This window comes from Canis lupus, chromosome 25 (assembly GCF_048164855.1).
Source record: "Canis lupus baileyi chromosome 25, mCanLup2.hap1, whole genome shotgun sequence".
In the NCBI taxonomy this organism is placed as follows: domain Eukaryota; kingdom Metazoa; phylum Chordata; class Mammalia; order Carnivora; family Canidae; genus Canis; species Canis lupus.
Genome location: NC_132862.1, coordinates 26483317 through 26511232, shown reverse-complemented (window position 1 = coordinate 26511232; position 27916 = coordinate 26483317). Strand labels below are relative to the sequence as shown.

The 27916-nt window shown below is 42.5% G+C and overlaps 1 protein-coding gene and 2 pseudogenes across 1 annotated transcript; all 3 read right to left on the bottom strand.

The window, feature by feature from the left end:
- Positions 1–27916, bottom strand: part of LOC140617396 (cationic amino acid transporter 3 pseudogene) — a 69080-nt pseudogene extending 41164 nt beyond the window's left edge.
- LOC140617397 (cationic amino acid transporter 3 pseudogene) lies at positions 581–27906 on the bottom strand (annotated as a pseudogene).
- LOC140617400 (cationic amino acid transporter 3-like) lies at positions 13375–27904 on the bottom strand. The gene is made up of 4 exons (XM_072798756.1): positions 27815–27904; positions 27192–27239; positions 14585–15552; positions 13375–14267 (listed from the first exon to the last, which is right to left on the bottom strand). Exons 3-4 carry the CDS (start codon positions 15545–15547, stop codon positions 14256–14258), a joined length of 975 nt encoding a protein of 324 aa, XP_072654857.1. The 5' UTR covers positions 15548–15552; positions 27192–27239; positions 27815–27904; the 3' UTR covers positions 13375–14255.

Sequence of the window (27916 nt, the reverse complement as noted above, 5' to 3'; positions counted from 1 at the left end):
ACAGCTTCTATCAATTTCATTGCTTCCAGTGCCTCCTCATATTCCATGGGAACAGATGGAGCAGGAGCAGGTGGAGTCATGTCAGGTATCCTGCCCCATGGTTATATTTTTCCTGTTGCTCTTTGAATGAACAACACTGTTCTTAATGTTGGATCTAGAGGAAGGCAAGAACCTATTCCTTGCTTTGAGAAAGGTTCCACTCTGATGGAACAGACAGGATAGTGACAAGAACTCAAGGCCAGCCACACAAAGGCAAAATTAGAAATGCCTGGGTACAGTTCTAGATGCTTAGTACAAGTCTAGGGGCACTTCCAGATATAGTTCTGGATGGAGAGAAATGCTGTTTGTCAAGGAAGTCTCCCAGAAGATAGCTTTAAAGGAATAGCACAGTGCTAGCCTAAAAGGAAGGAGACTTCTCTGTACCAAAGTGTGTAAGGCTCAATTAAATTTAAGATGAACTTATTAAATGCTCATTATGTGCCTGTCCCCCAGCTGGATGCTCTCAGCAGTAAACAAGATACCTTCTTTACCTATCATTTACAATCATAAAGAAAATAAAGATACATAGATAACTGTGGTATTTCATTTTTAAAATTTCAGCTTTATTGTGGTATAATTGACATAAAATTTTAAGATATTTTATGAGTACATTGTGGTGATTTGGTATACATATACATTGTAAAACGATTCACTGATTTCCCCACTGTGAAAGGATTAACAATCATATTTTAATCTAAATGTTTAATTAAATGATGGTAAATGTTCAAAGTATACCATTGTTTCCCTCCCTTCATCTTTACATGTGGAAGGTCTTCAGCTATAGCTTTGGTTTTCAAAATGTGGTCCCTGGACCAGGAGCATCAGCATTACCTGGGAACTTGTTAGGACAAGTTCTAGGTCTCTCCCAGACCTACTGAATTCCCAAGCCTGGGGATTAGTCACAGCAGTCTTTTGTTTTCACAAGCCCTCCAGGTAAGGTGACACTTGCTGAAGTTTAGGCATCACTGAACAGAGTACTATTCCTGGCTTCTCTCTACCCCTTCTATTACTGTGACTTTGATTAGTGAATTGAAGAGAGCACTGAACGTGCTCAGCTCAGCCATGTTCACTTTTTTGTTGGGTTTCTCTTTTTATCCAGAATCAACTTACCCACAGGACACATGATATATCCAATAACATGTTAACATCCAAGAACTTATACAGATCAACACCAAAAAACGACAACTAATCCAATAGAAAATGGACAGAGGGCCTGAATAAACATTTTCCAAAGAAGACATACCAGATGGATAACAGGCACATGGAAAATGCTCAGCATCACTAATCACTGGGGAATGTATACTAGAACTATACTGAGGTATCACTTTACACAGAATAGGTAAAATTAAAAAGGCAAGAAATAGCAAGTGTTGGCAAGGATGTGGAGAAAAAGGAGCCCTTATGAACTGTCAGCGTGAATGTAAATTGTTGCTGCCATTATGGAGATCATTCTGGAAGTTCTTCAGAAAATTAAAAATAAAACTACCATATTATGCAGTATTTCCACTACTGAATATGAACCCAAAGAAAACAAAAATATTTTGTCAAGTTTCTTTTAATAATAACCTTATAAAATTCAATATGCAGTACAGGCACAATTGAAAAGTATATCAAAAAAAAAAAGGAGAAAGAATATAAACACATCCTTCATTTCACAATAAATACAGAGCTGTATTAGTGTTCTTCTACCAACTACCCATGGGAGGCCTGGCTTTTCATATGCTCAAAAGTACTCTCCATTACTGTGCAGGGGGACCAGACAGCATTCAGGTATGATAATATCAAACCACATATGTACTGGCACTGCTGAGTTCAAGGTCTACAGTTTGGGCCCTAAGCGAAGTGGGGTTAAGGGACCAGGCTGTGCTGGATCCCATAGCTGAAGTAGATAGCAAATCCAATCAGCATCCAAATACCAAGTAGGGCCCAGGTGACAGCTGTCACCTGCATCATAAGACAAACATTCAGAAAGATGCTCAGGAGTGGGAGGAGAGGCAGACCAGGTACCTTAAAGTGAAGGGGAGAGGAGCTCTGTGGTTGTCTCCAGATGACTCCAGTGATCCCAGTGATGAGCACCAGGAGCAGCACAACCACTGTGATCCACCATGGGTCTCCAGAAAGCAGACCTGGCCACGAGGCCAGCACCAGGCAGAGCAGAGTCAGAAGTAGAGCAAGCAGTGAGGAGCAAGCAGAGACAACCTGGCCAGACAGTGGAGTAGGGGTGGGGCTGCCTGGAAAAAACAGTCCCCGTAGAGTCAGCTTCTCTGCTGCAGGTTCATTCTCATCCTGCACCTGCACTCCATTTCTCTCATACCTCATCTCAGGCTGATATCTGAGGATAAGAACACAAAGAGCCACCAGGGAGTAAGCTAGTAGAGCCCCAACTGACATGAGGTCCAGAAAATCAGTGAGTTCAAAGAAGAATGCCATGATTGCTGCAATAATGCCAAAGATCACAGTGGCCACATTGGGGGTGTATGTGCCAGTTTGGATGCTGGCAAGTACAGGAAAGAGGAGGCCATCCTGTGCCATCATGTATATCAGATTACGTATGGGAAGCATAAAGCCAAAGAGGCTGACAGAAAGACTACAGAGGAATGCAAAAGTTACAGCATAGTAAGCAGGGGCCCAGCCAATGTGGAGAAATGCCTCAGGCAAGGTGCTCCCAGGTCGGAGCTGGTAGTAAGGCACCATAAGTGTAAGTGATGCAGAGACACCAAAATACACCAAAATGCAGATGAGCAGCGAAATCACAATGCCCATGGGGATGGAACGCTCAGGATTCTGGGCTTCTTCAACTCTGGAAATAATAATGCTGAAACCTATAAATGCATAGAAACAGGTAGGTGATCCACAGAGAATCCCCTGGAAGCCAAATGGCACGAATCCTCCGGAGCCCAGAGGGCCCAAGCTCGAGGTGTCATTGAGTCCGGCCTTTTTGTAGTCCTCTTCTGTGAGCTTCCAGTTGTGTAGGTCCCCCTTCATGAAGCCAGAGATGATGACAAAACTGAGAACCAAAAGTTTCACTAATGTGACCACTTTGGAAAGTAGGAAAATCCACCTATTCCTCAGAGTCAGCAATTCCATGAGCAACAACACAAGGCCCACAACAATGAAGCCTAAAATTTCTCCAAGGACTTGGGGAACATTCGGTGAAATACTCTCATGCCGGGTCTGAGAAATGTGGTTTCCGAGCAAATTGTCAAAAGCTAAGGTCCAGGCCTGGGCCACAGTAACTGTATGAGCAGCAAAGAACACAATAAGGTTCCAGCCAGTGATGAAAGCCCAGAGTTCACCTACAGTGATATAGGTGTAGAGATATGCAGAGCCAGCATGAGGAACCCGGACACCAAACTCTGCATAGCACAGACCAGCCAACATAGAAGATAGGCTGGCTACCAACATGCAGATCAGTATGGATGGTCCTGTTTGATCTCGAACCACTTCACCAGCCAGGACATACACACCTACCCCCACTGTGCAGCCCACACCCAGTGCCACTAAATCCAGAGTGCTCAGTCTTCTGGCAGGGGCCAACCCATTCACGTCTTCTTCCAGTATACGTCTGTGTACCAGCTTTTGGCCAATTCTGCGAAGTACCTGACACAGCATTCTAGCTGGAATTGAAGAGGATTCTAGGATCAGAGAGCTGGAGCAAGTCCAGGAGTGAAGAGTCTGGGATCAGGTTCGATGAGGCTGAGTTAAGCTGAGTTGGGTTGGGGCTGCGAAGGCCCATTGCTCAGGCTTCAAAGCTATGGCTTCAAATTTTTCCTGTTATGTGCTATCCCTCCATAGTGCCTAAGTAAACAATACATATTTATTGAACAATGGTGTTCAACCAACCAGCTAAAGCTCAGAAGTCCCATGTCACTTACTGCAGCACAAATATCACAGAACACCAAAAGACATCATAGAAAAAGCAACCCTGCTTTCCCCCCAGAAAAAGGGCCAATGGCTCCCAACATTCTGCTTTATAACATATCACATGATACATTCCCACTTAGGTTCATCTAACTCATGTAGCCTTATGTACTAATTAAGCTCTGAGACACAACAGGGCATAGAGGTATCATACAGTAGTTCTCACATGGGATGTATGTGCAGTGCTTGAGCATGAGTTATGACATAAAATCCACAGATTGGATGGCCTCGTTGCAATTATAGACCCATTCTAAAAATATCATCTGAGGTTAAAATACAAATTTGGTTCCCCATTCATAAACCCTTAGCCCCTACATCAGCTAGCCAAGGTCAGATGGACTTTGGCTCCCTTTTCTCCTCACTTTGCATTATCCATTCAGCTGTACTGATGGCCAAGAATGTACAGACCACCCCTTCCCTTTACCCACGTAGGACCACAAGGGTGCTGTGAACAGAGAGTAGGAGGGAGAAAGGGGCAGGGCCTTCATAACCACCTGCAAGGAGGAGAGGACCAGGCTGCCTGGGAAGGAAATACTGCAGAAATGGGGGCAGCAGCCCCACTCCAGAGTCCAGTACTGAGGAGGGAGAGGAGCCAGGAAGGTGATTTTGTGAATTCTGACATTCAATACACCTCACCCAAAGCAATCAGGCAAAATTCACAGTTTTCATATCCACAGTTATGAGGATGTGATGGGTAAGGAGAAAAATAAGTCACCTAGCTCAGTAGCCCACAACCTAGGGAGGGAGAGTCTCCTCCCTCTCTGGGCTCCAGGAGAGAAGGTGAGCTCGCTTCTGCAGACAGTCTCCTCACTGGCCACACTGTGCTCTATACACACTCTGTGCCATCTGTGATGTCAGCTGTCAGGGGCCTGGAGACCCTGCTCTGCTCTGTGAGCTTGTGTCAAAATACTCAATTATAACTCCATGCTAATTTTTCAAAAAGAATTATTTTTAATTCATTCAAACCATTGTCTGAATATATATATATATGTATATATACATATATATATATATTATTTTTTTTAATGAACATACCTTCCATGTGGTTCCTCCTACCTTCTCCTACCCTGCTGCTATTTAAATAATCAGCTCCACAAGGAGATCAAGGCTTTGGATGGACAATTCACAGCAATGCCCCAAAAAGGACTCTGGAGAACAGAGAAAACTAAGTGATGCAGTCCCCACTCTCTTCCCTACTCAGAGTTCGATTTTGAGAGAATTTTAGGAAATGTTTGTAGAGGTTTCTAAAGGCAAAAAAATCAAGTCAAATTTGAAAAGTCTAATATAGAACACACTGAAGGTTTGATTGAAGGAGATGGACAGGGATGGGCTAAAAGGGTAATGGGTATTAAGGACTGTACTTGATGACAAGTGGGTATTAAATGTAAATAATCAATCACTAAATTCGACTCCTGAAATCAATATTACCATATATTTTAACTGAGTAGAATTTAAATAAAAAATAAAAAATAAAAAAAAAACACAAGAAAATAATTGAAAACTCTTCTCTATACATTGTTAAAAGACATCTTTGGGTTATGGGACAGATTTTCTGTCCACAAATCCATCTAGACTCCTTTTTGCCACTCACCAGCTCCAGTATTATGATTAACCAAGAAGCACATGAGATAGATAAGGAGGATCGGTTCTTATCTCATGGACCTTTTCTACATAACAAGTTTGATGAGATATCCTCCACCCACCCCCAGGCTTCAAACCCTTCTGTGGTTCCTACTGCTCTTCCTTCATCTCCTTCCTTCCTTCATCATCTGACCTGTGCTTGTCCCTCTCGTGTCATCCCATGGTGCTAAACACTTGGGGGGTCCTAGGCTTACTGAGTTAGGCCAGACATCAAAAAATGCAATATTTATAATAATGGTAATAATAGCCTCTTTGCCTGTGGATGCCTCATTTTATTTCTGGAGGGGGTAGTGCTGGGTACTATGGAGGTAAGAGCAATGACCATTATGGAGGAAAGGCTGGCTATGAGACTTGGCCCTTCCACAGATCACATGGACTCCGGGAATTTCCTCACTCTCTCTAAGCCTCAGTCTCCTCATCCACAAGGGACCTCACCTGACCTTCCTCATTGGATCAGCATGATAATTCAGGGAGAAGATGCAAACCATCACACACCACTGGCGGAGCATCACTGGGTCACCATCCTGAAGCACAATTCTAGTGGAATTAAGGATGCACATATACCCTCCCATCCCACAACCCCTCTCCCAGGTGCACACCTCTGGGAAACTCTCCTTAGTCCATAAGGAGCCCATTAAGCATGTTCATCACAGGACTATTTGTGGCAGGAAGTAGGACCTGTGCCAGTGTCTGTTCCTAGAGGAATATATAGTAAGTAAAATGTGCCATGTGTGCACAATGAAATATTACACAGAAGTCAGAGATAATAAAGTAGATTTATAGACAGCAACTTGGGTAGATCTCAGAAACAGCATTAGGTAGCAAAAGTAAAAGCTGGATGATGTTTATAGCACAAAGCCATTTATGTCAGCATAAAAACAACCAACAACTGCTGGATATTTGTCAAGAAGACAAATATACCTATTAAAATTGTCAAATGTCATATTATTCTTGTGCTCAAAACCTTCCACTGGTTTCTCTTTTTATTCAGAATAGAATCCAGAGTCTGCATTTATAATGACCTACAAAGTCCTACAGTATTTGTCACTGACCCAGCTACTTTCACCTTCTGTTTTTCTCTCTTCCCACTCATTTTTCTCTAGTCACTGGCCTCCTAACATACCAGGTAAGACCCTACTTCAGGGCCTTTGTTGCCGTCCACTATTACTGCACCACTTCTAGCCTGGATATTCACTGCATTTGGTGAAATAGCAAGTTTGTAACACTGCCTTCCTGAATCACCCCACATACAACCGTGGCCTGTTCCTAACCACAGACAGATGGCATCTCCCTACCCTTCATTTTTCCATAGTACTTGTCACTACTTAAGGTAGTATATGTTTTACTCATTTATTTTTTTCATAATTTGTCTCACTCCATAAAAGTGTAAGCTACACGAAAGCAGGACATTTTTAAAGTTGTTTTGCTCCTGGATGTATTCCCCACATCTATATCTGTGCCTAACACAAGCAGGACTATATTTGGTAAATGATTGACTATATCTAAATACACATGTAAAGCATGGGTTGGAAAGCATTTGTTATATAGACTACAGCAAGTGCTTCCAGTGAAGAGGGGAAATGAGAATAGAGGTAAGAATGAACGGGGAAGGGCAGCCCGGGTGGCTCAGCGGTTTAGCGCCGCCTTCAGCCCAGGGCGTGATCCTGGAGACCTAAGATTGAGTCCCACATCCGGCCCCCTGCATGGAGCCTGCTTCTCCCTCTTCCTGTGTCTCTGCCTCTCTCTCTCTCTCTCTCTTTCTCTCTCTCTCTCTCTGTCTGTCTCTCATGCATAAATAAATAAAATCTTTAAAAAAAAGAATGAATGGGGAAAATAAAATGCATTGAAAGGGGCCTGAACATGTCATTACTGAGGGAGGGATTGACTCCACAGCAGATTAGACATGGGAATGGCAAGAGATAATGTTGTAAGAGGACCTAGTACAGAGCCCAATAAATTACAGGCACTCAACTGTGGAAGGAGCCTTGATGTCCATCGAAAGATGAATGGATAAAGAAGATGTGGTTTATGTATACAATGGAATATTACTCAGCCATTAGAAACGACAAATACCCACCATTTGCTTCAACGTGGATGGAACTGGAGGGTATTATGCTGAGTGAAGTAAGTCAATAGGAGAAGGACAAACAGTGTATGTTCTCATTCATTTTGGGAATATAAATAATAGTGAAAGGGAATAGAAGGGAAGGGAGAAGAAATGTGTGGGAAATATCAGAAAGGGAGACAGAACATAGAGACTCCTAACTCTGGGAAATGAACTAGGGGTGGTGGAAGGGGAGGAGGGCAGGGGGTGGGGGTGAATGGGTGACGGGCACTGAGGGGGGCACTTGAGGGGATGAGCACTGGGTGTTGTTCTGTATGTTGGCAAAGTGAACACCAATAAAAAATAAATTTATTATAAAAAAATTACAGGCACTCAATAGATTTAAATTGAAGGGGAATCAGAATCCTGTAATCTTCAGGATATTCAGAATACAAAGAAGGAGGATCTGCTAGAAAGAGGGTGAGAACAGGGAAGATGAGACACCTCTCCTACTAGCTCCCTCTGAATCCATTTCCCTTTTCCCAATTCTTTCTCCTTCAGCTCTTTCCACTGCCCTTGGAGGCTTCTGTAGTTAGCACTAAGGATGCTCGTACCATGTTTCTCTCTTTGGGGGACTGCCCCCAGCCATCTACCCTCAACAAAGTCACAATAGTGGTTCTTCACATTTGTTGAATCATAGACACCTTTCAGGTTGGTCACCTCAAAAAAATGTCATTCATTCTTCTGAAGTCCATTCATGGATCCTGAGCAGGATTCCCAAGGATGACCATCTGAATGGCAGGGTCAGAGAGGGCTAGTGTTTTTGATAATTTCTGTTTCCCCCAGCTATGTTGTTCAGGGTGGTCCTTGTGCTCTTCCCACTTTTACTGATGACGAGGGAAAGTGGGCCCCCAGACACAGTATGAAGATCCCAGAGAAGCAATCCAAAGAACAAAATATCTGGGAATTAAAGAATCACATTTTATGACTCCAATAGAAGCAGGAAAAACAAACCATGAACAAGCCACTCTACAGTAGAGAAAGCAAACCCATGATTGGGAATCCTGAGAGAGTCTACCAATCCAGCTTATAACCATACATCCTCAAGAGAAAGATCATCCTCAAACACCATGTCCATAAATTCCCTTTCTCTGAGCAATACTCTTGCATTATTTCAATGGTTTCTATTCAGTCCAGAAACTCTGATCCAGCTACCAGAGCTCCACCTTAATACTCCGCCTACCCTCAGGTCCATCACCTCCTTCCTCACTTCAGCTCTTCACATGATGACATACTTTTTCTGGGATGGGCCTTTGGCTTGGGTAAGTTGTCTACAGTTTCAGGGAGGCCTTCCTTACTCCTTCTGTCCAGTCTTGATCCTATACCTCCTCTCAATTCTATTCTACAGTCTTTCCACTACATTGAGGAACCTTTCTTAATCCATTCCTGACTGATCTCCATCTCTGACCTTCCTCCCCTTCCTTCCAGCTCTTATAGCCCATCCTGATGGTCAGCTGAAACTAATTTTCCCATTTAATCTGGTGGTATCCTGGGTGTGTCCCTTAAGTTCCTTTACAGTCTAAGAGCATCCATATGGAAGCATCAGGATCCATGTATGCCCTCCTCTTTCTGACTTCTATATTTACAGTTTCAACCCTCATTACTTGGGACAAGGGTCTGCTTGTAATTGTACCAAGCAGCCATAGGTGACATTTAGAACAGAGGCAATTAAAATAGAGCTGTATTTACTGACCACTATATCCTGAGATTCCTAGAAGACTTTTTAGAACATTTATTTATTTATTTCTAAAAATAGTGAAAGGGCCAGATAGAGGTGTAATAAACAGGAGACTAGAACATACATCAGCATCTATTTCAAGAGTGTTCTGAGGATATTTCCTAATGAGAGGCCTGGGTCTGTGAATCTCAGTTTAAGTAGGAAATAGTTTCTCCCAAAGGATGTCCTTGGCCCAGGAGAGGTGCTTCAAGAAATGCAGAGAGGGGCCAGGGTACATGAAGCCAGTTTGTATGGATTCCATAATGGCCCTGGTTCCCCCTTCCCTCCCTTCTCCTCCCTGTGTTTCTCTCAGTCTCTGAGCTCCTTCCTAACTCCAAACAAAAGTTTCATCCCAAGTTCCCAAAAAAGAATTCTTGTCAAATCCAACAATCCACCCATGAAATTGCAGGTAGTCTTGCTTTCCTAGATAGCTCCACTCACTCTCTTTTGTCCTGGAGGTCATGGTGTTCACTTTTCTGTCTCTGAGATGGGTAGTGCCCTCACTCTGGACCTTTCCTTTCAAAACATTTTTCCAAGGCAGTTAAGCTTTGGTTCCTGGTTGGGTGTTAACACTGGTTCCTGTGGTTGGGTGTTAACACTCCTGCCAATAAAGAAGTTGGCCTTGCGGCTCCTCCTGTGTAGCTTCAAAGATAGTTTAGATACCAGTTGCTTCACTAAAAGTCTGATAAATACTGGAGAGGAAGGCTAATGAGACTGTTTAATGATTATTTTTAAGTTCTCAACATTTCACAGAAGTGGACTTGAAATGTAACATCCCTAGAAATTTTATCAATCCCTTTGTATCAAAGCACAGCTCCATCCTGATCCCAAAGTGTATAAATACTCTCCTCCTCCTTAAAATTTCCAGACAATGAAAGTGCACCTTTGTTTCCCTCACTTCATTTTTACATCATCAAGGCCTTCAGATGGAGCTTTGAGTCTTTAAAGTGTGGCCCCTGGACCAGCAGCATCAGCATCACCTGTGAACTTGTTAGAAGTACAAGTTCTGGGCTCCACCCAGACCTACTGAATTCTGAATGTTGGTGATGGAGTCCCAGCAATCTGTTTTCACAAGCCCTTCAGGTGAGGTGACCCCTGCTGAAGTTTGAGCATCACTGAGCAGAGTACTAATCCTGGCCTTTCTCCATCCCTCTTCACTGTAACTTTGATTAGTGAGTTGTATAAATAGAACTGAGCATACCCAGCTTAGCCTTTTCCAGTTTTTTGTTTTTTATCCAGAGCCAACCTGCCCAAAAGACACATGCATTCCAACTTGATCATACAGGAGAAATTCTCATAAAAGTAGGCTCCTGTATTGGGAGGCAGAGGTTGCTCAGTACTACTTGTTATGAGGAGTAAGTCAGTTGTTATGAGGAGTAAGTCAGTCTGTCTGAGTGATGTAGGGTTAGCAAGCCAATTTAAGCTGCAGATCTAAAGCTGATAGTTTGATTATCTGTCTCTATGTCCTTGATTATCAGTTTATTCCAAACATAGAAGGGAAAAATAGGATCTTATTTATTGTACCTCTAAAGCTCCAACAATGAGTTCTAGTGATAAATGGGCAGGATGCAGGTTCAGATCACATGCAGTAAAGGGACACAGTTGAGAGAATAACAGGTCAGAAGAGCCAGAGGAAATCATAGGATTTTTTTTAAGTACACAGAATTTTACAAATGCTTGGTTCTAACTTCACATGTTATAGATAAAAAAGAAGATCATGGAAGGCACTGAGTGGCTTGTCCAAGCTCACATTGCTGCTTAACGGTGGAAACAAGATCAGGATCCATAACACATGGCTCTCAGATGTGCACTTTCTGAGCAGGTGGACCAAAGCAGACAACAACAGTAGAGAAACTTGAAAATCCAAGAATGCTGATGTCGCCAAGTCGAAGAACCAGCCTTAGGGATTTTCAGCATGGGCTGTAGGTTCAAAGCCAGAGTGCTTTGTGCTCAGAGGAAAGCTCTGGCTGCAAGACACCTGTGCATGCTATTGCCCCTTCACATAGCCAAGGTTCAAACTACACAGCCTGCTCAGTGTGCTCTGAATACTGCTTCGTTTTCCTGTGCTTTTCCTCCTGGTATTCTCACTGCTTACAGTTGCTTCCTGCCACCTATATGTGGAAAATCCTATCTGTCCCTGGAGAGAGCCAACTCAAATGCCAATCCTCTACAAAATCTTCTCTGATTTCACCAATCAACCCTCACCACTGTGCCAGCCATAAATAATCATCCTCCACTCTGAATTCCCAAGACACTTTATTTGTATATTACTTATGAAAACACTGTCCACTTTGTGTTACAGCTATGCTTTACCCATTGTGTTAGAATATAAGCTTCTTAAAGGCAGGGCTCATATTTCATCTTTTTTTTTTTGCCTTTTTCTAATTTCTTTCATTTTTTTATTGCAGTATAATTAACATACAATTATTCTCAGCAGTAAAATATAATGACTCAACGATTTCACACATTTCTCGGTGCTAATCATGATAAGTGCACTCTTTATTTCCTTTCTCTATTTCACTCATCCTCACACCCACCTCATCTTTCACAGTCACTCATTTATTCCCTATATTTGGGAGTCAGAGGTGGTTTTCATGGTCTCTTTTTTTTTTCTTGTTTGCTCATTTTAAAAAATTTCCTAAGTCTCATATATAAGTGAAAACATAGGATATTTGCCTTTCTTAGATTGACTTTTTAAAATTAGTATTATAACTTCTTGGTCCAATCTTTTCATTACAAATAGCAAAATGTCATTCTTATTTATGTCTCAGTAATATTCCAGTGTGTGTGTGGGAAGGGTTGTGTTTGTATGTGTATCACATCTTTTTTATCCATTCATCTATTTTTTTCAATTAATCTATTGATGAACACTTGGGCTGCTTCCATTTCCTGGCTATTGTGAATAATGCTGCAATAAACATAGGAGTTGACACATCTTTTCTAACTCATGTGACTAAAGGTTTTGCACAGAAAAGGAAACCAACAAAACAAAAAGGCAACCTACTGAATGATATAAAATACTTGCAAATGATATGTCTGATAAAGGGGTTAATATCTAAAATACATAAAGAACTTATACAACTCAACACCAAAACCCCCAAATAATCCAATTAAAAATGAGCACAGGACCTGAATAAATATTGTTCCTAAGAAGACATACAGCTGGCCAACAGACACATGAAAAGATGGTCAGCATTCCTAAACATCAGGGAAATGCAAATTAAAACCATGATGAGATATCATTTTACATCAATTAGAATGATTGAATTAAAGACAAGAAAGAATGAGTGTTGGTGAACACCTGAAGAAAAAGGAATGCTGATGCACTGTTAGTGAAAACTTTTTTTACAATCAAGATCATATTTTTAATAAGAATATCATGAAAGACTCTTCCTTGATGTCCTAATTTGAACAATGTCACAATGATAAACTTTCCTTTTTTTTTGTATATTTTTTACTGGAGTTCGATTTGCCAACATATAGTATAACACCCAGTGCTCATCCTGTCAAACGTCCCCCTCAGTGCCCATCACCCAGTCACCCCATCCCCCTGCCCACCTCGCCTTCCACTACCCCTTGTTCGTTTCCCAGAGTTAGGAGTCTCTCATGTTCTGTCATCCTCTCTGATATTTCCCACTCATTTGCTCTTCTTTCCCCTATAATCCCTTTCACTATGTTTTATAGTCCCTGTATGAATGAAACCATATAATGTTTGTCCTTCTCCAATTGACTTATTTCACTCAGCATAATGCCCCCCAGTTCTATCCACATTGAAGCAATTGGTGGGTATTCATCATTTCAGTGTCCATCGAAAGATGAATAGATAAAGAAGATATACATATATATATATATATATATATATATATATATACACACACACACACACACACACACACACACAATGGAATATTACTGTTGATAGAAATGTAAATTTGTGTACCAACTATGGAAAGGAGTATGCTTGTTCCTTAACAAATTCAAAATAGAATAACTATATGACCCAGTATTTCCCCTCTTGTGTATTTACCCAAGGAAAACAAAAACACTTTGTCTAGTTTCTTTTAATAATAATTGTTTTAAAGGCAGCAAGAAGCTACAGACACAATTGAAAAGCAGACTAGTAAAAAAAGAAAAGCAACCAAAAAAAAAAAATCCTTCACTCCACAACACAAGCAGAGCTGTATTAGTATTTTCCTACCAATTATCCATGGGAAGCCCCACATTCCATCAGCTCAAGAGTTCTCCCCATTGTTTTGCAGGGGAATCAGATTGCATTCAGGTATGATAATGTCCAACCAAATATGTACTGGTACTGCTGAGTTCAGGTCTACAATTTTGGCCCTAACTTAAGTATGGTTAGAGATCAGGCTATACTGGATCCCGCAGGCAATGTAGAGAGCAAACCCAATCAGCATCCAAACACCAAGTAGGGCCCAGGTGACAGCTGTCATCTGCATCATAAGACAAACATTCACAAAGATGCTCAGGAGTGGGAGGAGAGGCAGACCAGGTACCTTAAAGTGGAGGGGAGAGGAGCTTTGTGGCTGTCTCCAGATGACCCCAGTGATCCCAGTGATGAGCACCAGGAGCAGCACAACCACTGTGATCCACACTGGGTCTCCAGAAAGCAGACCTGGCCACTGGGTCAGCACCAGGACCAGGCAGAGCAGAGTCAGCAGTAGAGCAAGCAGTGAGGAGCAAACAGAGACAACCTAGCCAGAGAGTGGAGTGGGGGTGGAGCTGTCTGGAAAAATTATTCGGTGTAGAGTGAGCTTCTCTGTTGCAGATCCATTCTCCTCCTGCACCTGTGCTTCATTTCCTCCACTCTCCATCTCAGGCTGATATCTGAGGATGAGAACATAAAAAGCCACCAGGGAGTAATCTAGCAGGGCCCCAAGTGACATGAGGTCCACAAGATCAGTGAGTCCAAAGAAGAATGTCATGATTGCTACAGTGATGCCAAAGATCATGGTACCCATGATGGGGGCACATGTGCCAGTCCTGATTCTGGCAAGGACAGGAAAGAGGAGGCCATCCTGTGCCATCACATATATAGCCTGACTTATGGGGAACATATAGCCCAAGAAGCTTGCAGAAAGACTACAGAGGAATCCAAAAGCTACAGCATAGTAAGCAGGGGCCCATCCTATATGAGCAAATACCTCAGGCAAGGTGCTTCCAGGTCGGAGCTGGTAGTAAGGCACCATAAGAGTCAGTGCCACAGAGACACCAAAATACACCAAAAAACAGATGAGCAATGAAATCACAATACCCATGGAGATGGAACGCTTGGGATTCTGGGTTCTTTTTACTATGTCAACAATATATCCAAAACCTATAAATACATAGAAGCAGGTAGCTGATCCACGGAGAATCCCCCGGAAGCCAAAAGGCATGAATCCTCCGGAGCCCAGAGAACCCAGGCTAGATGTCTCATTGAGTCCAGCCTTTATGTAGTCCTCTTCTGTGAGCTTCCAGTTGTGCAGGTCCCCCTTCATGAAGCCAGAGATGATGAAAAAACTGACAACCAAAAGGTTCACCACTGTGACCACTTTAGAAACCAAAAAAAGCTGCCTAATGTTCAGAGTCAGCAATTCTATTAGCAAAAACACCAGGCCCATGGCAAAGAAGCCTAGAATTTTTGCAAAAACACGGGAAACATGCAATGAAATGCTCTCAGTCAGGGCCTGAGAGATTTGGTTCCCAAACAGATTGTCCAAAGCCAAAGTCCAGGCCTGGATCATGAGGGCTGTATAGGCAACAAAGGAGAGGATGAGGTTCCAGCCAGTGACAAAAGCCCCAAGTTCGCCTACAGTGACATAAGTGTAGAGATATGAAAAGCCAGAGTGTGGAACCCGGGCACTAATCTCTGCATAGCACAGTCCAGCCAACACTGAAGCTAGGCCGGCCACCAAAAAGCAGATCACAGTAGACGGTCCTGCTATATCTCTAGCTACCTCACCAGCCAGGAAATACACACTTATATCCAGTATGTAGTCCAAACCCAGGACCATTAATTCAACAGTGTTCAGGCTTCTGGATTGCTTATTTGTAGCCTCTGGCTTCTCCAGTTTACGTTTCTGTACCAGCTTTTGACCCAATCTGCGAAGTGTCTGACACGGCATCCTAGCTGGAATTGAAGAGGATTGTAGGATCAGAGTTGTAGCAAGTGCAGGGTTCGGAGAGACTCAGATCGGGTTCAGTGAGGCTGAGTTAAGCTCAGTTGGGTTGAGGATGGTGAGTTCTGTTGTTCAGGCTTTAAAGCTGCTGCTTCATATTTTTCTTATGCTGCCTCTCCATAATGCCTAAGACATGGTAGCAAATCAATATTTACTGAGCCCATTATTCGGCTCACCAACCAAACTCAGAAGTGCCATGTCACCTGTTGCAACCCAAATAGCATATAAGAGGACACCAAAGACTTCATTGAAATATCAACACTGCTTTTCCCCCAGAAAAAAGGTCCAAATACTTTCCAACATTTACCATTTTTACACACCACACGTGTATCATCCCATTGCATTCATCTAATTCCTGTAGCTTCATGTACTAATTAAAGTTTAAGACTTAACATGAAATTAATGTATAGTGCAGGAGTTCACATACAGGAATATGCATGGTGCTTGAGTGTGAGTTATGACACATTAATTAATCAGCTGGATGCCTCTTTGCAATTATGAATTCATTTTAAAATATCATCTAGCTTTAACATACAAATGTTGATCCTTCAATCTTAAAACTCTTAGCCTCGGGATGCCTGGGTGGCTCAGAGTTTGAGTGTCTGCCTTTGACTCAGGGCGTGATCCTGGGGTCCAGGATTGAGTCCCACTTTGGGCTTCTGCAGAGAGTCTGCTTCTCCCTCTGCCTGTGTCTCTGCCTCACTCTCTCTGTCTCTCATGAACAAATAAATAAAATCTTAAAAAAATAAACTGAAAAACCCTTAGCCTCTATATCAGCTATCCAAGGTCAAATGGCACTTTCCCCCCCTTTCTCCTCATTCTGCCTCATGCATTCAGCTCTACTGATGGTCAAGAGTGTATAGTCCACCCCTTCCCTTTATCCACCTAGGCTCTGATGTGAACAGAAAGGAGAAGGGCTAAAGGGGCAGGGCCTTCATAACCACCTGCAAGAAGGAGAGGACCAGGCTGCCTGGGAAGGAAATACTGCAGAAATGGGAGCATCAGCCACCCCAGGATCCGGGACTGAGAAGGGAAAGAAGCCAGGAAGACAGTTTTGTGAATTCTGGCATTCAATACATCTCACCCTAAGCAACCAGGCAAAGTTTGTTATAGTTTTTATGTACACAGTTATAAGAGTGTGATGTGTAGAGAGAAAATAAATGAGTCACCTCATTCAGTAGCTCACAACCTAAACAATTCTTCCTTCTGTCTCTTCCCTCTCTGAGTTCCAGGAGAAAAGGTGAGCTCACTTCTGCAAACAGTCTCCTCACTGGCCACACTGTGCTCTCTACACACCCTGCGCCATCTGTGATGTCAGCTGCCAGGGGCCTGGAGACCCTGCATGTTTTTCTTCCTACTCCCTCCCCCACCTGCTGCTATTCAAATTGTCCCCTCCATTTGAGAAAGGCTTTGGATGAATAATTCACTGCAAAGCCCCAGAAATGGAGAACAGAGAACCCCAACTCTCCTCTGTGCTTAGGCTTTGGTTTTGAGAGAATCACAAGAATGTTATCTGAGGTTTTATTTATTTTTTTTAAATTTTCATTTATTTATGATAGTCACAGAGAGAGAGAGAGGCAGAGACATAGGCAGAGGGAGAAGCAGGCTCCATGCACCGAGAGCCCGATGTGGGATTCGATCCCGGGTCTCCAGGATCGCGCCCTGGGCCAAAGGCAGGCGCTAAACCGCTGCGCCACCCAGGGATCCCGTTATCTGAGGTTTTAAAAGACTGAAAGATCAAGTTGAAATTGAGAGGTCTTCTCCATAGATAATTAAAAGGGACTCTTTTTTAATTTTTATTTTTTTATAATAAATTTATTTTTTATTGGTGTTCAATTTGCCAACATACAGAATAACACCCAGTGCTCATCCCGTCAAGTGCCCCCCTCAGTGCCCATCACCCATTCATTCCCACTCCCCGCCCACCTCCCCTTCCACCACCCCTAGTTCATTTCCCAGAGTTAGGAGTCTTTCATGTTCTGTCTCCTTAAAAGGAACTATTGGTTTATGGGTCAGCCCCATAAGATGTCTACAAATCCATCTAGACTCCTTATTTGCCACTCACCAGTTCCAATGTTATGATTTACCAACAAACACCCAAGATATATAAGAAGGCACAGTTCTTAGCTCATGGAAACCTTCTACACTATATATGTGACTGAGGTGCTCCCTCCCCCTACCCCAGGCTTCAGACCCTTCTGTGGTTCCCACTGCCCTTCCCTCATAGTCTTTCCTTCCTTCATCATGTGAACTGTGCTCATTCCTCCAGCCTCATCCCCTGCCCAGTTCCTGCTCCAGCTGCTAAATTCTACACTCATTCTGTTCCCTTGCCTCTAATGCCTTCTTGACCCCTTCACTTAGCTAATCTCCACTTCTCTTTCAGTTCCCAGCTCAAGAGTGCTTCCTCAGGAAGCCTCCCCAGACCATTATGCTGCCCTTCCTATGTGCTCTCATAGCACCTGGGCTTCCCCCATGTGCCATTTATCCTAATGTATCCAAATCCCAGCCATCTTGCCTGTCTCCTCCTTCAGACTGTAAGTAAGTAGTTGTTAACCAAATGACCACACTGTGAAGAGTAACCTGAGAGAGCACATAATCCTATCTACCTGACTTTGAGATACATACTTTTAGCCAGACAAGCTTTATATACCTGGATCAAGTAAAGATATAAATGCTATCACCTTCCTTGTAGAGGGCAAGCAAAAGAAAAGTGTGGAGGGAAAACCAATTGCAATAAAACCTTGACTGCCCATTATTCACACATTATCCATAACTGTGTGTCAGTTATGAGCCACATAGGATGATAAAGAATTGTTTACCTTTGAAGAAGCTTGTTTAAAAATATGAGGCTTCCTGGGGTTATAGGCAACCAACCATTCAGTTAGAGAATTCCTACTATTTTGAAGGCATCATGCTCAAGTGCCATAATCCAGGTAGGATGTCTTAAGAAGAGGTTCTCACTTCAGGGACAAAAGGAGGCCTAGTGAAGACACCTGGGGACATACTCAAACTTCAGATCCTCTTCCCCTGGATATTCTTGTCCACTAGCCCTGGACTTCCCATGACTGCTCTAAATCATCTCACCTGAGTAGAAACTGTCCTGAAGTTCAAAGAGAAGAAATTGTAAAATTCACAGAAGGGCAGCACAATTTATTAGTAAAGAGTAAGGTTCTGCAGGTAGATGGTTCAGGTTCAAATAACAATTAAACCTCACAGCTGTTGACTCTGTACAAATTAGTTCACTTCTTGGGGCTTTAGTTTCCACAATAGTCAAATGGGAATAAAAGTAAATTCCTCCTACTGTAGTTGTGACGATTAAGTGAAATTATGCCTGCCTGGAAATTACTTAACTCAGTGCTTAGCAAACAATATGGACTTAATATCCAAATCCCCAAATTGAAAAACAATTAGTCTATAAGTGTTTAGTTACAAAATCATTCACTAAAACTACAACCTGTGTGCTAGCCCTCATTTTCTGTATAATTTGTCTTGAAACTCTAAGGATTCTAAGTCTCTAATTAGACATCCTCATCCATGCTGGTGCTAAACATGTGGGAGGTCCTAGGCTCACTGAATTAGACCAAAAACTGAAAAATATAAGGTCAAGTTCAATGATAATGATGATGATGATGATGATGATGATGATGATAAATTGGCCTATGGATGCCTCATCTTATTTCTGGGAAAAGCAGTGCTGGGTACTACAGTGTTAAGAACAGTGAATACTATGTCAGAAATGCTGCATGTGAGCCCTGGCTCTTCTGTGTGACCACATGAACTTGGGGAATTTCCTCACTCTCTCTAAGCCTCAGTCTCCTTAGCCACAAGGGCCCTCACCTGACCTCCCTCACTGGGTCAGCATGAGAATTCAGTGAGAAGACACAAACCATCATGTACTGCTGGGGGGAGTATCGCTGGGTCACCATCTTGAAGCACAATCCCATTGGAATTAAGAATGCACATACCTTCCCACCCCACAGGGTGCCAGGTGTACACCCCTAGGAAACAATTTTCTGAGTCCATAAGGAGCCCATGTGAACACGTTCATCACAGGACTGTTTGTGACAGGAAGTGGGGATTGTGCCAATGTCTGTTCCTAGAGAAATACATAAGTAAAATGTGCTGTGTGCACAATAAAATATGACACAGCAGTCAGAAATAATACAACAGATTTACAGATACCAACTTGGGTATATCTCAGAAACAACATTAGGGAGCAAAAGTAAAAGCAGGTGAGGTATACATAAAATGCCATTTATATACAATTTAAAAATATCCAAAAAATGCTATGTATTTGTCAAGCATCCACATGCATCTGTTAAAAAGGTCACATCATTTCTCTCATGGAAACCTTCCTCTAGTTTCCTTTTTTAGTCAGAGTAGAAGCCAAAGTTTTCATTTGCAATAGCTTACAGAGTTCTACAGTATTAGTCACTGACTCAGCTACCTCTCAACCTTTTCTTTCTCTTCCCACTCATCTCTCTGTAGCCACTGGTCTTCTAAGCTTTTAGACCTTCTAATATACCAGTCCAGATCCTACCTCAGGGCCTTGGTACTGGCTGTCCCCTGTAACAGCACTAATTCTAGCCCAGATATCCACATGGCAGCTTCCTTCACTACCTTTGGTGAAATAGCACGTTTGTAGCACAGCCTTCCTAAATTACCCCACATACAACTGCAGTCCCCTCCTAAGCATCCACAACAGACCTCTTTTCTGTAGTACTGATCACTACATGTTTTACTTATTTGCTCACTTTGTCTCACTCCAATAGAATGTAAGCTCCGTGAAAGCCAGATTTTTTTTAATTTTTATTTATTTATTTATGATAGAGCGAGAGAGAGAGAGAGACAGGCAGAGGGAGAAGCAGGCCCCATGCACCGGGAGCCCGACATGGGATTCGATCCCGGGTCTCCAGGATCGCGCCCTGGGCCAAAGGCAGGCGCTAAACCGCTGCGCCACCCAGGGATCCCCAAAAGCCAGATTTTTAAAACTGTTTTTCTCCCGGTTGTATTCTCTGCACTTACATCTGTACCTGACGGAGTCAGCACTGTATTTGTTGATTAATTTATCTAAATACATATGTAGAGCATGGACTGGAGGAGCATTTGTTAAATACACTAAAGCAAGCACCTCCAGGGAGGAGGGGAAATGAGAATAAAAATAAGGATGAGGGACGCCTGGGTGGCTCAGTGGTTGAGTGTCTGCCTTCGGTTCAGGGTGTGATCCTGGGGTTCCAGGATTGAGTCTCACATCGGGCTCCCTGTGGGGAGCTGCTTCTCTCTCAGCCTATGTCTCTGCCTTCTTTCTGTCTCTCATGAATAAATAAAGAAAATCTTAAAAAAAAAAAAAAGGATGAAAGGGGAAAATAAAATGCATTGAAATGGGTCTGACAGGAAGTGATGATGCTAACACACCATGACTGGGAGAGGGACTGACCCCACTCTGTGCATGGCAGGTTCCACACAGGAATTGCAGGAGATAATGTTGTGAGAGGACCTGGTAAAGGGCCTGATAAATGGCAGACATTCAGTAGATTTAAATAGAAGGGGAACCGGAATCCTGTGACCACCAGAACATGGAGAATACAAAGAAAGAATATGTGCTAGAAAGAGGGTGAATTACAGGGAAGACGGGGCATCCCCCTACTAGATCCCTCTGAACCCATTTCCCTTTTCCCAATTCCTCTTTCTCCTCCAGCTCCTTCAACTGTCCTTGGAGTCTCCTAATGTTGGCACTAAGGATGCTTGTACCATGTTTCTCTCTTTGGGAAACTGTCCACAGCCACCTACCTCCCAACAAAGACACACCAGTGGTTCTTCACATTTATTGAATCACAGGCCCCTCTGAGGTGACCAACCAAAGAAAATGTCATTCACTCTTCTGAACTCTATCCATGGACCCCAAGCAGGAATCTCAGAGGAGGACCATATGAATGGCAGGGTCAGAGATGGGTAATGCTTGATAATTTCTATTTCCTCTGTTGCTTTCAGGGTGGTCCTGAGCTTTTCCCACTTTTACTGAAGATGTGGGACAATGAGCCCACAAAGTGTGAAGATACCAGAGAAGCAACTTAAAGAACTAAATATCTTTGGATTAAATAATCATATTTTATGACTCCAACAGAAGCAAGCAGAACAAACAATGAACAAGCAAACTTAAAGAAGAGAGACCTAATACATAATTGGGAATCCTGACAGAGGCTATCCCAAAATCAGCTTGTAACCATACAGAGAAACATCATCCTCAAACACCATGTTCAGAAATGCCCTCTTTCTGTGCAGTAATATGTGATTCTTCCAACGGTTTCCCTTCAGTCCAGATCTCTGACCCAGCTATCAGAGCCCTGCCCCCAAAACTCCCCCTGCCTTCAGGCCCATCACCTCCTTCCTAACTCAGCTTCTCACATCCTGATTCACCCTTCCTGGGATGAGTCTGTGGCCTGGATAAGTTACCTGCCCTGCCAGGGACGCTCTCCTTACTCCTTTCTGTCCAGTCTTGACCCTCTAGCTTTTTCTCAATCCTATTCTACAACCTTTTCACATGATCTAGGAAGACTTTCCTAAGCCTTTCTGACTGATCCCTGTCTCTAACCTTCTTCCCCTACCTTTCTGGACTTATAAGTCTTCCTGGTGTTAAGCTGAAATAATTTTCCCTTTCTGTCTGCTGGTGTCCTGTGTTTATCATTTAAATTCTTTCATAATCTAAAAGCTTCCAGAGAGCAGGACCAGACTTCATGTACCCCCTCCTTCTGATTTCCATACTTCCACACTAACCCTCACTACTCAGGACAGAGATAGGCTCATAATTGTACCAAGCAACCATAAGTGGCATTTAGGACAGAGAAAATGAATATATAGATGTATTGAATGACTTCTATATCTTGAGATTCCTAGTTTTTTTTTTTTTCCTTTGGAAGAAAGAAAGGGCCAATCCCAGATAAAAACAGGAGATTAGAACATGCCCTATCATTTATTTTAAGACTGTTTCCTTAAAACATTTCCCAATGTGGACCCTAGGTCTATGAATATCAGGTTAATTAGGAAACAGTCTCTTCCAAAGGAGGTGCTACTTAGGCGAGGTGCTAAAAGAAATACAGAGGGGGCCTGGGGACATGTAGCCAGCTTGTATGAATTCCCTGATGCTTGTGGCACCACTTTTCTCCCTCTCTTGCCTCTGTTTCCCTGAGATCCTTCCAAACTCTAAAACAAAGTTCCAAACCAAGTCTACCAGAAGATCTTCTGTCAAATCCAAAAATCCACCCACTAAATTGCAGATAGTCTTGCTTTCCCAGCCAGCTCAACCTACTCTCCTTGGCACTGGTGGTCATTGTGTTCATTCCTCTATCTGGAGAAGGGTACCCTCATTTTGGACCTTTTCTTTTCAAAATATTTTTCCAAGGCAATAAGTTCCATTGGTTCCTGTAGTTGGGTGTTAACACTCCTGCCAATCAGGAAGTCGGCCTTGTTGCTCCTCCTGAATTGTTTCAAAGATAGTTTGGATGCTGGTTGCTTTGCTAGCAGTTTGCTATAGATATGAAAGAAAGGCTAATGAAGCTGTTAAAAGCTATTTTAAGTTCTCAAGGTGAACCTTAAATGCAACATCTCTAGAGATTACAGCAATCCCTTTGTATCCACACACAGCTCTTTCATGATTTCAAATTATATAAATTCTTTTGTCCTTCTTAAAATTTCCAGACAATGAAAACTCTAGACCCAATCAAACTAGTGGCTCCCAAGCATACAAGTATAAAGTTTTTAGTTAAGCTTTGCTTCTTCAGAACTTCTGAAGTCCTAATTCAATCAGCCCTGCAACTCTGGTTGGGGGCGGTCAGGAGTACAACAGTAGGGGTTTTGTGTTCAGGGCAACAGCTTAAAATAATAGTAAGTGTGGTGCATGTGTACACCAACACTTCCAAAGTGGAAACAGGTCAGAATACATATGAAAAGGTAAACGGAGCAAAGGCCACCTGAATACTGGGTCGAATCTCATATCCAAGGATAGAAGAAATTAGTTAACAAAACCAAATGAAGAATGGAATCTTCCCAATTTCTCTTTCTCTTTGTTCCTTCTCTAGAAGCTGTTTTCAATCATGGTCATTCATTTATTCATTCAAGAAATATACTGCTCCCCAAAATATTTTTTAATTCAATTAATTAACATGTAGTGTATCATTAGTTTCAGATGTAGAGTTCAATTATTCATCAGTTGCTTATAACACCCAGTGCTCATTATATCCCATGTCCTTCTTAATGCCCTTCACCCAGTTACCCCATCCTCTCACCCACCTCCCCTCCAGCATTCTTCATTTGGTCTCCAAATATTAAGCATTATGGGTAAAGCAAATGAAAACAAATATCCATCCCTCCACTCAAGTTGCTTACATTCCTACAGTGGGAAGCAAAAACTAACAAATATTTAACGAAAATCTACATTATGTTGGATTTGGAATCAATGCTGCAGAGAAAAGGAAAGCAAAAAAGGTGAGGATGTGCTGAGCGGTGTTGTGATTTTAAAATGGGTGATCCACGGGATGCCTGGGTGGCTGTGGTTGAGCATCTGCCTTCCACTCAGGCCGTGATCCTGGGGTCTGGGGATCAAGTCCCACATCAGGTTCCTTACAAGGAGCCTCCTTCTACCTATGTCTCTGCCTTCCTCTCTGTGTCTCTCAAGAATAAACAAAATCTTTAAAATAATAAAATAAGATAAAATAAAATAAAAGTATAATAAAATGGGTGGTCCAAGAAGGCCTCACCTTCACATTGTTATGCAGCCATCACCAGCATCCATCTCCAGAACTTGTTCATCTTCCTCAGCTGAAACTATACCCATTAAATAGTAGCTCCTCATTTTTCCCTCCTTGCAGCCCCTGGCAACCCCATTCTACTTCCTGTCCCTATGAATTTGACTACTTAAGTACCTCATGTAAGTGGAATCATAATAGTTTCCTTTTGTGACCAGCTTATTTCACTTAGTATAATGTCTTCAAGGTTCATCAAGTTGTAGGATGTGTTAGAATGTCTTTCCTCTTCAAGGCTGAATAATATTCCATTGTGTATATATCCCATATCTTGTTGATCCATCCATACACTGATGACCATGCTGGTTGTTTCACCTATTAGCTGTTGTGACTAATGTTGTTATGAACATGGATATACAAATATCTTTTGTAGACCCTGCTTTTAATGCCTTGGAATATATACCCAGAAGTGGGATTGCTGGATCATATGGTAGCTATATATAATTTTTTAAGATATCACCATATAGTTTTCCACAGTGGCTGCCTTGTTTTACATTCCCACCATCAATGCACAATTGTCCCAATTTCTCCACATCCTCACCAACATTCATTATCCTCTGTTTTTCAATTGCAGCCATCCTATTGGGTGTGAAACAGTATTTGGCTATTTTTGAGGAATAACTTGGAGACCTGTGGGGCCAGGACACAGTGAGTGAGGGGGAAGTTCAAAGGAAGAGGTCAGAGAGAAAGCAGGAAGCCAGATCCTTCATGTAGGGTCTAAGAGTCACTGTGAGGACTTTGGCTGTTACTCTGGATGTGTTAGAAACCTTAGAAATACTGAGAGTTTCACATGTTGCCTACTAAATTTCATGTTCTGTGAACAACATATTGAGTTCTCACACTAAATAGAGACCTCCTCCAGAGTTTGAAAACAAGGCATGGAGACAAGTTTTGCAGAGCTCTCGGTAGATGCCTGGTGTGTCTAACAACACACTAAGGGCTGAACAAGCTTCATTCTTGCATTTACCTCCCTCTCTAAATGCCAAAGAAGAGATGGCATACAGCCTCCATGGGGGAGTGACATGACAGACTGCTTTCACTGCAGCTGTTTAGATTTATTTCTAGATTACCTCTAGGCAGGGCTAGATCACTTAAAATTTAAAAGAAAGTCACTTTAGTATTGTTCACTATCTTGGTTATTCCCACCATTACTCTGGATAATCAAGAGCTGCCATGGAGATAAAGGGCATATTTCTGGAACTTAGTGAAATTAAGGACCCAAAGACAGGTTAGGGTAGAATATTAGATTGGGGAAAGATCCATGAGAATCTAGCAATTGTAAGTCTTTTTATGAAGTGCAACCAAGACTTGGACTTGAAGGCATGGTAGCCCCCAAACTGTCTTCTCATTAGAAAGAGAGAACACAGCCACCTCCTCCAACTCCTCTACCTACCCTATCACCCCCAGTACTACACCTCTCAAGTCCCATCCCAGTCTGGCAGAGGTTGAATTTCAAGTCACTAAAATGCATTTAGATGCAGACAAACATAGACCAGATCAACTGTATGTAGGCCAAATCCATCCATCCAAACGCAGGCAAAAATCTATGTAGACGTAGAAGAAAACATTTTGCTCCCTCCCCACAATACATATGGAACATGCAAACACTACACTAGTATCATTACACTATTATTTGGGTAAACAATCAGACTTTCTCTAGAGGCTGTATAGACTCTATATTATCTAGTATCATACTCAAGTGGTTGTGAACAAGGTGGCTATTCTTAGTCCCTCTGGGATAACTGCAGAGAAGACAAAGATAAATGAAGTGTTCCTCATTCATGATTTGACAGGTTGACATGTTTAGTTTCAATCAGAATTCACTTCTGGAAATTTTTAACATTTCTTTCACACCAAAACCAGATAGCCTGGCAAATGAGAAAAGCCTAAGCTGCTGCTTCTGCTTTTAGATTTGTTCTTTCTACTCCCCACTCTGCTTTGTAATTTCTGTGATGATAAAAGAAAAAAAAAGAATGAGAATAAACCAAAAGAATATAATCCAAAAACCATAGTTATCAATTTTGGATATATGTGGTGACAGAAATTGGCCTGTCCACGTGATTTCACATAAACTAAGGTTAAAAGTGAACTTGCCTTTTGGAAGCACATATCAATTGATAATGGAGAGAAGTTGGCCAAAGACCGCTACAGGGCAAGAGAAAGATAACCTAGAGATGAACATTTGCCACATATATTCAATAAAAAAGGTGTCGTATGTGGATAAGTGTTGTCTGGGCTTCTGGTGTTGGAGTACTGCCCACAGTGTACACGGTGGTGGGAAGGGAGGAGAACAGTTTAAGATTATAAAGGCCTTTATTATTATTTTTAAAATATTTTGTCTATTTATTTGTGAGAGAGTGAGAGACACACAGAGAGAGAGGCAGAGACACAGGCAGAGGGAGATGCAGGCGCCATGCAGGGAGCCCGATGTGGGACTCAATCCTAGGACTAGGATCACACACTGAGCCTGAGGCAGGAGCTCAACCACTGAGCCACTTAGGCATCCCTCTAAAAGCCTTTAAAATTAGAGTTGTAAACAAGTTTTCTGATAACAGCAAACTCCCTCTTGAAGACCTAGTATTTTAAAGACCACTAGGCAGCCACACCCCAGGGGAATTTGGTAATCTTTCCTCCTACAGCTTGACTTGGCCCATAATCCATCCCCACCACAACTTTTTTCAATTAGATAAGAAAGGTAAGGAGATACTTTCAGCAGCTGTAAAAATAGATATCTGTCTCCTTGAGCCTAGAGGGAGAAGCCCCTTAAATCCTGCCTGGTGATAGGGGCCTACCTTATTACACTTGACCGCTGTTCATCAAAGTCCACACCAATGTCCTCCCTAAGAAAATATGATACAGAGATTTTCAGACTCTTCAGTGAGAAAGTGGGGCAAAACATGAAGGATGCAGCAGAGCCAGGTGGAAGACTCTTCATTCATTCAAAGAACATGTGTAAGCACATGGTGTGCTGGGCCCTGTGGGAGAGACAGAGACGAAGAAAGCAAGCTGTGCACCAGGTCAGAAAGGAAAAGCTGGGAAGGAAGGCAGGGCAAACAGGTGGGAAGATGGTGGGGAAGCGCCAAGGAATAATCTTCCCTAACTCAGATTTTGCTCATCAGAGCTGAGACCCTTTTTGGTCTGGAGAAGAACAGAGTGTAAGCCTCCCAATCCTTCAGATTCTAGCAAACCTACCTCCCTTCCTAAACTCACAAGGCGTCTCGTCTACACCCCCTGATCCAAAGTATAGCTCTGGTGCCATGAGATACCCTCTGTTCAATCCCCCACAAGACATTGGCTTCATTAATTAATTAATTAATTCATTAATTAAGCCAGTGACACTCCAAGCCCAGCCTTCTTCCTCTCTGGCTCTGTCTCAGTTTTTTTTCCAACTCTATAAACAGAAGAAATTACTTACCGATGGGCTTCATTTTTGCCTCAGAGGAGAGAGACCTGAGAATAAAGTGCCAGCCAAACCCGGGGACAGGGAAAGACTTGGCCAAGCTGTCAGGACTTGAGA

Bases quoted from the DNA above. Each gene is read 5' to 3' on its own strand.
- LOC140617400 (XM_072798756.1), bottom strand. From the start codon at position 15,547: ATGCCGTGTCAGACACTTCGCAGATTGGGTCAAAAGCTGGTACAGAAA.